Raw genomic sequence first — 11476 nt, 5'->3', positions numbered from 1 at the left:
GCATTCAGCATCGAAAGTATTTAAACTGGACACTTTTGTAAAGCGACCTTTTAAGGTTTTTTCCTTTCCAAAAGGCAGTTTTTTGGAATAGATGCCTGTAAATTAAATCCATATAAATTAAGCTTGCAGTAAAAGGATGGTTGAGTCTGTCACTGAAGTAGGAAGTTATCTACCTTGCAGTACGGCTCCAGCAGTTAACCCCTTCCTTTGCAATCAGCAGGGCACACTAAAAGGAATCTGAAGAGGGAGGGAAGCAGCGTACTGCCAGAGACAGCTCAGACACGAGCGAACCTGAAACCCGCATCTCCCGGCGCGCCGTGCACTGCTGTCGAAGGAACAGCAAAGCAATGGCGAAATTCTTTTAAAGGCAAATCCAGTCCACACCTGAATCATTCGAAATGGAGGTGAACAAGCGACATCTGTTTAGACCAATACTTTCAAGGTCATTAAGTGCACCACTGACAAAATCTGGAGAAAATACCAAGTTCAAGATACCCAGATAACGCATACGAAAGAACAACTGTTCTGAATTAAATTATTAAAATATCCTTCCTAGAATAACCTGAAAAATCTGTGCTCGCTCTGTCAAGACTATCCAGGAACAGCAAGCAGCTTGCTAAAATACAAGAAAGAGCTGAGATTATTATGACTAACTGATGATTAATGTCTGTGCAGCAACTGCTGGATAATTCATCTAAAAAGGCAGCCAAAGGAGAAAAGAACAGTTTTCAAACACCCATCTTAAAAAAGATCTGGTATAAAAATAAAGGGAGAAAAGTGTATTTCGTCTCGTTTTCCATTTGCCCTCATTTTTCTTATTTAAACCTGATATCTCATGAGTAATGGAGACACAGCTTTTATTCTCAGATTCACCAGTAACAAGGAAAACAACAGTGCAGGAAGGTGAGCAAAAGCTTCCCCATCAAAACTGTTTTCCGCTCAGGGAAGCTGATACCTAATAGGGGTTTTTGGAAGATCACATAGTTTACACAGGGTACAAAAAATTTTCTCTCAGCCTCCTTGATCAAGGAAACTCAGATCTGAATTTCTACAAAAAATGACACCCTCAAATGTCCACCAGAATATTAATTCTGCTTGAGAGAAAAGCAATACAGACCAAACCTGCAGCTCAAGGATTAACAGCAGTTATCTTTTAAATCACAGGCAATTGCAAACAACAGTGCTACTGCCTAGCAAAATGGTTTAGTGTCCTCCTTCAGTAACACATCCTTCAGCCACTTTGGTTTGAGGATTGATTCTCTGAGTTCTTGGGAACTTCTGCAAATCCAGGACAACCAACCCCTGCCTAAGTGTGGTCAAATACTGCTCTTGTGCCCAGATTCACCCCGTCACTTTTGCCATCTCCCTTTAACAGCAATATAGCAACGATTTATTGAAAGCTGAGTTGTAGCTGGTCACAATTGAAATAACAATCAGTAAGTCTGAGGACCCATTCTAAAGCTTTAGTATATTTTGTGCTGCTAAAAGAGCCACTTTAATGATCCATTCAAGGTGGTTCCAGTAGCACATCAAAGTTGTCACTTAAGTTGAGAGAGTCTTGCATATAAAGTATTTTTATTGACTTTTTTTTTTACAAGCATTTGCTTTTTATTACTTTCACCAAAATAAAGCATATACCATATAGTGTTTTCATACATACAGGAGGTAAGTATCTTGATTTCTTTAATGCATTGATACCTTATGTAATACAAAGTCTTTTCTTCACTGATGTTATTTTTAAACAAAGCTTGTTTGCCTGTTAAACAGATTTTTTTTATCTTGTTACCATACATTTATCTTGTTAACTTATAGATGTTTAAACAATAATTTGGAAACTGCAGCGATATAGATTGCTAGAGATAAAAAGTTCCTCTATTAGGATGAAAACTGTATATCAAGTTAGCAACTAGTAAATTAAAAAACAACTGCAGGTGTATGCGGTCAATTGAACTGATACAGAAAAACTTAAAAGAACTACAACTATTTATCCTTGACTTCCAATTTGTGTGCAGAATAATAAAAAAATAATCTAATTTTCACATTTCCACAGATTGGTATGCATGTTAATTATGGTATTTTCCAAATTGAATTTAGAATTTAAAATAAAATTGTTTGTAATGACAAGTAGAGGTATAAAGACAAAATCTCCTATTGTATTTATTTCAAAGTTAGCAAATATGTTAAATGCATAATCGAAGATCATAAATACAACTCCATTCAACCTATTCAAATATAGAACTAACTCCATGTGCTCGGTTTCATGCTGCATAGTTGAGAAAGGAAAGGATGAGGTGGCACTTCGTGTCTTTAATGGCACTTCTTTCAGCAAAGGACAGGATGCATTTACATTACTAGCCACTTCAAAATCGTATTTTAATATGGGTGTGAGAAATACACAGAACGCTAAGTAAAACAACAATTCCTAAGCTGTGTGTCAGGCTTTAGCTAATGGTACAGGGATCATCACTGCTCTGTTTCATCTCCCCTTCCAGCAATAAAGCGATCACAGCCTTACTCAGGTAGCTGCAGGTTCCTTTGGTTCCGATTGGCTGAGTATTGTAGAAGGCAGTCATGTCACCCTGCAGGAGAGGAAAGAGGCGTTCCCTTCGTGTCGATTATGTAAAGCAGCCAAGCACAGGTGAACATCACAAAGATGGTAGAAATGCAAATGTGTTCTTCAGACTCTAAAGCTATAAATCTGCTCAGTTTTCAGAAATCTCCCACATGTGCTTCCCTGAACACGCCGAGGACAGATTACTAAACTGCACGGCGTATATTCCTCCCTGAATTTCCCAGTCCTGCACAGACACCACCTTCTTAGTATTTTTCTCAAGGTAATAGGTGTCAGAGAACACTCATCTCTTAAAACTTGCAGCTAGGTCGTTACTACGGGGTGACCTACCGTGCTACCACAGTAGGATTGTGAGCCAATTGTCTTTTGGTGTACATGCACAGATACTGACTACAGATTTACTCAGGAGAAAAAGAAAATGTTTAATCTAGGAACCACCACCACACGTAGCACACCAACTAATTAATCAGATCACAAAACAGGCGTTCTTCACTGAACACCTGCTTTGCACAGTTAGTGATATTAGAACATTTACTGATTCTCAAATTATATACTGGCTGCTACAATAAAGGTTTAACTCTTTAATTCAGGAAAGTGGTTACTTTTTTTTTTTTTAATCAAGGGCAGAGATTGTGTGGTGAAAAATACAAGACTTTGGTAGTTTTAGGGAGTGTTTGAAATTACTGGAGTAAATACTTTTGATGTTTATTACATGTTAACAGGGAATTAACAAAGTCCAAAATCTTTGCAAGTCAGTTTATCAGATTCATGTAGTTCAGATAAAAGCGGAGTTCTTTTAGCAGTGTCTGTCAGGAAAACGTAATCAGAGCAATCCTAAATAGGCTACAGGTGTCAGTATATACCTGGGAATACCCGAGCGTCAGGTTCCAAAAATTTTTATGTAAGAAGTTGGGATTTCCAACAACAACCATCTTAAAGATAGTACTCACAACTATAAACTGGCATTTCTTTTAAAGAGACAAAAAGGCACCATTCTTGGGAAAAAAAAAAAAAATCTATTGCTTCAATGGAGGCTAGGGCTGCACCAGTAAAAACTGGGTTTTGCAGGGGATTTTTCTATTTATAGCCACTGGGGATTTCCCGCTTCTCACAGTATGTCAGTAGCACATTCAGGGTACTGCGTGGATACTTAACAGCCATTTGTGTGGATGATAAGTCTGATTTTGCCAGGGCTGCAACCACGGAGTCCTTACCCTCCAAAAGAGACAGGCCGAAAAAATTGTAATTTCAAGAAAATTGTGTCCTTTTAAAAACAAAGGTATTGTGCAAGGGGATATGTTGCTAAAAGGGGATAGCTGGCTGGATTCAAATTTTATGACAAAATAATTAGTGGTAAAAAAGTGACACTTTTGAGAGAATTCTTAAGGAGCACATCCACCCTCATCTTTTAAAGGAGCTAAATTCAGCATCAAGAAGTGCTGTTGCGTGTCAGTATGTTATGTTCAGAGCTAGCACGGGTATTTCTGACTATATCGTGCACAATAAAATTCCAGACAGAGCAAGGAAGATGACACAGTAGCACAGGGACGTGTTGCACTAGTCGACTCGTATTTCCTCCTTCAACCAGTTCAACGAACCTGGCTTTATTACAGAATTTCAGAGCTTCGAGTCACCAAAACTTGTAGCAAGGATATTTAGAGGTCTTTGAAGCATAAAACCTAAAATCCTAGTGAACTAAATCTTAACAGCTCCTTAATGATCAATTTTCATTAACTCGGAGTTTAAGCCTTAGAGATCAAAAGCTTGCTAAGTCATGAATGCAACTCCAGCACAAAAATCATTAGCTAAGAACACTTGTGCATTTCAGGTTCTTTCATTAGTATTGTCAATATAAGTTCTTTGGTTACTAAATTCTTGTTAGTATCTGTGCACATAAGATCTTAAGTTCACACTTCCTTGCTGACCTTTAGTTTTTCTTTCCTTTTTGTTATTCTTAACTATTCTTTGTTCTAGTGTCCCCCCTAATTAATTCTTTTCCCTTAAATAAGTCTTATTTCAGAGCTACATAACACTGTGAATGGTCTCCTCACCATACCAGTCTGAATTTACAATTCAGCCATCAAGTGCACAACTTTCAGCTCTGCTTATAGGCTCTTTGCAGACTTACGCAGCACTTGGGGATACTCATTTCTTATTTGTGTTCCATTCCGAACTCCTACCAGTTGCACGTTATTCCGAACCACACAGAATTATAACCAACTGTAACGAGAATGGTAAAGTCTGTAAAACAGTAGTATTTTACTCACTTGTTTTTCAGCTCCCTTTGGACTGCTGTTGTCTTTCTGAAAGTCATCAAATGCTTCTTGTACCACTTTGTCCAAGTCTACTTTGTCCTGGAACTCCAGCTCAGGATTTCTCTCCAAAATAACAGATATAACCATCAAGAGCTAGAAGGCAGAAAAAGACCGTAAGACTCTTTAGATTTGATTCTTTTAAAACTCAAGTTACATAAAAGCAGTTAATAATTGTACATGCTTCTTTGAAGTAGAAAGCCATTTAATAACGGCACAGGTGATCATGCACAGATAATAGAATTCTGACTTTGATAAAGGAATCACTGAAAAAAGCAGGCTTTTATGAAAGGTTACGATTTCTGGTGACTACCTAGGTAAGGGCAGTGTGTAAATGATTGGCATGAACATTAGCTTCGCTGGGAGCCAGCGAAGTTGCCTAGTTTATTCAGTTCACTGTGCGGCTGCACAAATGCTGGTGCTCAGCCACTGGAGAGGGGAAAAAGCAGCAAACACTGAACCTCAGCATTTGATGTTCTGAGGCATAATCACACAGGGTATAATTGTACTATGGCAAACTTCCTAAAACCCAAAGTTAGTAGACACCAATAAAAAGTCTCAGTTCAAAAGACTTTACATTCATTATATCTGAAAGAGGTTTAAAACAGGAAGATGAACATGACGACTGACCTGCCTTAATAACCACAAACGGGCAGGAGGAATCTGTATTGGCTGTCTTGGGTTTTGATAATTGTGTTATCTTTCAGCAAAATTTGGAGATGTTCCAGCAAGCAGCACAGTCATTATTGAGATGGATTTGATTTTACTGAGGAGGAACACTCACAAGCACCAGAGGCATATGCTGGGAAACTAACAATGAATGCTGCTGACAGCACAGATGTCGGTTACTAAGGGTACAGATGCTCTGGACCTGTTTGAAAAGTAATACATGACGTGCAGTGGTGGGGAAGGTGTTTAAACAGCCTCTTGCCTTACCGTTGGGTGCAGGAAGTTGGTAGATTCAATAGCATAAAGCAACTTAATAGACAGCCTCTGGAAAATGGGAAAGAAGAACCTAGCACAGGGTAAACTGATACTTTTACAGCAGTTTTTCCCTAGATCTAGGAAGTTGTTAGGAAAAGGCAGAGGCTAGAGACTTGAAGGAAAGCTACTGTGGAATTAGTCGTCCACTTAGTTTTCACTTCCTGTGACCCAGTTGCACTGGCACTCTCATTAATATTCATCTATTTGATAAAGGGGAAAGAACATCAAGAACTTAAGGGTATGTTCTGACATGTTAACCAGAACCTGTTTAATCATACAAAATTATGGAGAAACTACTGAAGCAAGTGTTTATAGTGAAAATGCCATTTCTTCAAATAGTTGAGCCTTAGTTACATTTTTTCTTTTTAGCTTTAACACACTTCTGTATAGCATAAAATTTCATTCATTGTAGGCCACAGACCTCCACAATAATTTGCCTGTATTCTGGCTGGTCAATATTTTGCAGCATATCTTCAACTAGAAGGGAAAAATTCATTTCATACATCGTCATATCCGATAAAGTTGGTTGCTGAAAAACAAATAATACTTTTACTCAAAGACTATTTACATTAAATCGAAACCACCCCCAGGCAGAGCCTGTTTCCTTTTCAAATATAATACTCAGCTAAGACATATGACCACTGTAGGATCAAAAAGGAAGCAGATTTCAGAGGCCAAGACTTGGAAAGGTTCTTCAAGACTTATGCTGTTATAGATGTGTTTTAATAGAAATAACCGACTTCTAATCTAATCGTGTTTTACTCGGGACCAAAAAGAAACCTCGAAAATACTTTTTTAATCTTAAGAGGACCAAATTATATTAAGTAACACATTAGAGCATAAAATAGACCTTAATGATCAACTAATTCACCATTAATAGTCTGGTAGCAGAAATAACCAAGCATGTCTGCCAGTGGTACCTGTGGTAAAAATCTCCCTGCCACTATTAAACCATTGGGGGTTCTCTCCAAGATCTGCCACACCCGATCATAGAATCCAGCAGGCGTTCGATTGAGAGAACCATCTATCTGTCTTCTGTTTAGCCAGCTTCTGTGGACAAAAAAAATGGAGAACTTGAAGTAAAAAACTGTTACAGAGGCAGAAGTCATATTCTGTGACAGAAGCCAGTACGCTAAGCAGTGACATCAAATACCTCTTACTGACACTCACGCGAGCTTTCCGGGAAGTACGCCCCAAAGCAAACAAAACCCAGATGCTCAGCACGTACAGGTGAGAATGTTTTTTGTATGTGTGCGTTTGCGCTTCATCTAACTGCAGGAAAAGCACTAACTGCGAACTCTATGCAAGGCAGTACAGTAGCAGGCTGAATTCATCATGTCTAATCAACTTAAGTCACCGTAAACTAAAACACACATAAACCAGAAGTCACTGTATGGTACCTATGACAGCCAAATTTATACATGCTGAAGAAAACTGGTATTAACTATAGTATTAACATTTGGATTATCATACTGCAATAGGCAAAACAATTCATTATATAAATACAACTCAATGAAATTCTGCATCTATAAAAACCAAAACATAATAGATAATGCATTAGAAGCACCTGCCATTCTAGCTGAAATACCAAGTTCAAATAACGCATTTCAACAGGACTGCTGACGGTAGGTTTTTTTGAGATGGTGTGGAGAAAAACGAGTGGCCATTACATGAATGTAAACTCAGAAAATTTGATAGAATGGTTTTGGTTAAGCTAAAGAACAAATTGAGCTATATTCTCCATAACTTACAAGCTTTGTTCATCTTCAGAAGCATGCTTTCCCCACCTCTTTTTTACTTGCAAGCATGAAGTCTGGAATTCAACCTTTTTTGCACTGGTCCTTCTCAGTATTACTACAGCAAAGGGGCTTTAGTCAAAATGTCTGGGACGCCAGCAAGGGAACTTTAAGAAGTGGCAGCCAATGGGTATGATTTTAATTGGTGGATGCCCCCTACAGAATAAACTTTTTGATAGTAGCACTGCACATATTTGACAGAACAGTTACTGTCCTTAGCTGGTTTTAAATTTTAAGTAGAAAATCTATTTTTATATGGTAGGATAGTAGCGAGAGCTCCCCTAGGAAGCAAAGTTCTGATGAAAAGCAACTACTGCTTTCATGTCTTAGTTTAATATTACAGCAAAAGGTTGTTAATTTTTTAAAGAAGTTCCATGTCTTCTCAGGTCACAATCAGTCTTTTATAACCTTAGTAAGAGGGAGTAAGTACTTCAGGAAGCACTTCAGGAAAGGTGGAAAGTTTTTACACCTAAATATTTGGATATTTGTAGCACAGGAAGTTAACACACTATTATTACACATTTTTAAGTTTAACTTAACTAGAAGTAAAACCTACAGGAAGAACTTCTGACTCTTATGAATATAGTTAAGTGGAAATACTGTAATTTTAACATTTGTCTTGCATACTGTGTATCACAATGAATGTGCTTTTGGGCAGCTAGTGACAGCATGGAGACAAGATTACAAGCCAAGAGTTTTAGGCAGCACTGCTGTCTCCTGAGAATGCTAGAGAACATCTGTTCTGAATTCATGAAATAAGCTAGAAGAAAGCAGGCACCGAACAGCTGACAAACTGTTCTTACAAGTTAGTTAAGTAGATGGTATTGAGTAATTTTTGGCTCCTTTCCCCACAGAGAATGTAATGCTTCACATGACTGCCAAAGTATGGCGATTACTACTCGAGAGTAAGACTTCCACAAAGATAAAGCTGAAAAGAGAAGAAGCAATATAAAAGAAACGATTGTAGAACCTGGACACAGGTGAAAGAACGAGGAAGTGCATTTTTGCTACCTTTCCTTACACAAGGATATCGCTAATTGCAGATGCCTGCCGATTTCAGATGTATACAAAGTAGTTCAGAAATGAAAATTACTTGAACAGCCTATTTTGAAGGAGAACAAGTGTCACAAACCCACACATCTCAGTACCTCCCCTGCTGCTGTGGCTGAAGAATATCCAGCAGAAGCTGCTTCACTTCACTGGGAGACATCTGGTATAAGTCCTTGGCTGGCATATCCCCAGCGCGGATTTTCAGTTCATGCTTCATAGCATGGATAATCCAGCTGAAGAAAACGGAGAAATACATTAATTAAATACAACTTTTCCGAAGATGAAAAATCAGTCTAATAAAAGAGCTCAGAAGAATTCTACATGACCCTGCCATATTTTATGACATGCATAAAACACCAGACAAATTCTCTACTACTCTTACTGTATTGTGGAATTTACTCAGACCGTGTGTTTGTTGCCAGTACGACACAAACTGAAAGGGATAATGCACAGATTTTAAGAAATGGGCTGTGAAGCATACTTCTTCATAAGGAAAATAAATTACAATACATATTCTCCTACATCCTCTGTTAAGACAAACATTTACCTACCTTTTGATGTTCAAATTCCTACTCAAAATTATGCCCTGACAGTATATGCATTTTGCTGATGACTTTAAAAAAAATGTAAAGACTTCAAGAGCTTATTTGTAGTTTGAGCCTTTGAAATTCCTTTTTGCAGTCTAGTGCACTTTTTTTCTTTGCTACTCGCTTTTGAAACAAATTGATTAAATAAAAATACGGCGACACTGAAGATTTTTCAGCCTTAGGTATCAGAGGTGCAGAACTTGGCAAATCATTGAAGGAAAATGCTGATTTTTATTCTGCACATCATATAAGAACAGAGCTGCAGTCTCAAATATCAAAGATGAAACAACATATAGATACATCTGAAGCAAGATAACGGAGCATGGAGCTCAGTCTTTTACCATCTCCATTGCTTCAGTTCAAGCAGGTCTTTCTTTCGAAAGGGAAAAGAGACTTAACTACTTTTTCTTCAAACATCCATCATAAAACACCTGGTCAAGTCTGAGTTACATCAAAGAAAATGCAGCGTATTCTTGAGAGTTGCCTCGTTAGCAGTACAGCCACATTCCATAGACATTTAGGTATTTGGCCTACAAGGTACAGAATGTTTTTGTTTATATGTAAGTCAAGTCACAATCTTTTCTGAGGGACTTTTAGTAATTAGACAGAATTCGGACATTTCTATAATGCTTATTGAAGGTCCGAGATCCAAGAGAATATTAGGCAACATTGACGTACTGTCTTATCCGGAACACTCTGCTTTTATTTTAGTAGGTGAATAGCGTCCTTCTTTTGTTACAAGGATTAACAAACACAACTGGCTTGGGAATAGGTTCTTGTTTCACTGAAGGCTCTCATATATCTGTGTGGAAGTCACTGGCTGGTATTTTCTCTTTGCAGTGGCCTACAAAACACAGCAAAGGCAAGAGCGGGCCTCCTGCTGCACTCTCTACTGATAACAGGTGGGAAGAAGCCAGCTGTTGGAGGTTTTTACAGTAATAGGGATGACAGGAACTTAATCTATTTCAACATGAAACCCTGAAAACAAATCAATAACAAGACACTAAATCAAATCATTATCAAACTGGAATGGTGTTTCAGTGAGAAGGTTAATTTTGCTCACTGGAGTGGGTGATGACACTGAAATAAAGGAAATTGAATCTCTAGCACTAACCTTGAAAGAAAGAAAAAAAAATTGCAAAATGCTTAGTAACAGAGAACGAAGAAGGGGAGGCAGGACGAGTAACATGGATCTGTAGAGGGTGCAGAAAAGGCATGTGAGTGCAAAAGGATAGGTGCATGTGCAGCTAAATGTAATAGGTGTGATTTCAAAAGTTTATGATGACTGGAATGTACTGCTAAAGTGGAAGCACGAATCTTGTGTGCTAGAAAAAAGACAGCTGGTATCTACCTGCAGTGCTGATATCTATAATAAAGACACAGAAGATGGAAGTTCTAATTTTAAAGCATGCTCACTAAGCCTGTAAGTCTCAGTCAGTAGCACCTGACCTCTTCAAAGAGGTGCTTTTTGAAATGCATCTGGCTCCTCCTAAATGTGAAAAAATTAATTAATTTCTGTAGATAGCAAAGTAAATGCAGATACCATGGAATATGACAATACTTCAGCATAGACTATTTGTAGGTCACCTTATCAAAGAACTAAATAGAACAAGCTAGTAGGATTTTTTTAAACTTGATTTAAGTTTGTGGTTCCTAAGCTATGTATAGCTTAGCCTAACCTATTTAGTACAGAATTGGGCAACTATGCAGCTGAAGTCAAGAAGCGTGTGTGCCTGTAACAGGGATACTGTTCAGCTGCTGGTGGTGTTTGGAGGTTTTTTTGAAGACAAGACAGGACTGGGATCAAGCTATGAAAAATCCCACAGTTCACTGTATTAGCTGTAGAAAATCTTTGAATGGGCTGCTACAAGGATGCCTCTCTTCCACTTCATGCTGTTGACTGGCAAATATGAGATTAGTTGTGCAGCTGGTTTTGGCAGACTAATCTAAAGCAGGCTTCCTAGAAATGTAAAATTGAAGTATACAAATTTTGCAGCATCGTCTTACATAAATGGTTTTTGCATTATAGCAACAATCTCTCTTGAAGTATGTATGTTCCCCCACAATACTAGTAGTAAGAAAACAATGCTGACCCGATCCGGATCTTCAGCATGCCACTGAAACGTTCGGGTGAATTTGAGATGATCCAGCCAATATGTATGACAAGTTCCTGCT

The 11476-nt window shown here is 38.1% G+C and overlaps 1 protein-coding gene across 2 annotated transcripts in view; it reads right to left on the bottom strand.

The window, feature by feature from the left end:
* Positions 1 to 2441: 2441 nt before the first annotated feature.
* Positions 2442 to 11476, bottom strand: part of PHKB (phosphorylase kinase, beta) — a 70557-nt gene continuing 61522 nt past the window's right edge. For both annotated transcript variants that reach the window (XM_010136638.1, XM_010136637.1), the window contains exons 27-32: positions 11395 to 11476; positions 8813 to 8947; positions 6789 to 6918; positions 6290 to 6397; positions 4840 to 4980; positions 2442 to 2579 (exon numbers count right to left, since the gene is read on the bottom strand). In XM_010136638.1, the coding sequence (XP_010134940.1) occupies positions 2442 to 2579; positions 4840 to 4980; positions 6290 to 6397; positions 6789 to 6918; positions 8813 to 8947; positions 11395 to 11476 (734 nt within the window). The remainder of the gene's footprint in view (positions 2580 to 4839; positions 4981 to 6289; positions 6398 to 6788; positions 6919 to 8812; positions 8948 to 11394) is intronic.

This window comes from Buceros rhinoceros, unplaced genomic scaffold (genome assembly GCF_000710305.1).
Source record: "Buceros rhinoceros silvestris isolate BGI_N320 unplaced genomic scaffold, ASM71030v1 scaffold1045, whole genome shotgun sequence".
Taxonomy (NCBI): Eukaryota; Metazoa; Chordata; class Aves; order Bucerotiformes; family Bucerotidae; genus Buceros; species Buceros rhinoceros.
The sequence above is the reverse complement of the archived record's forward strand: the minus strand, read 5'-3'. Positions and strand labels throughout refer to the sequence as shown.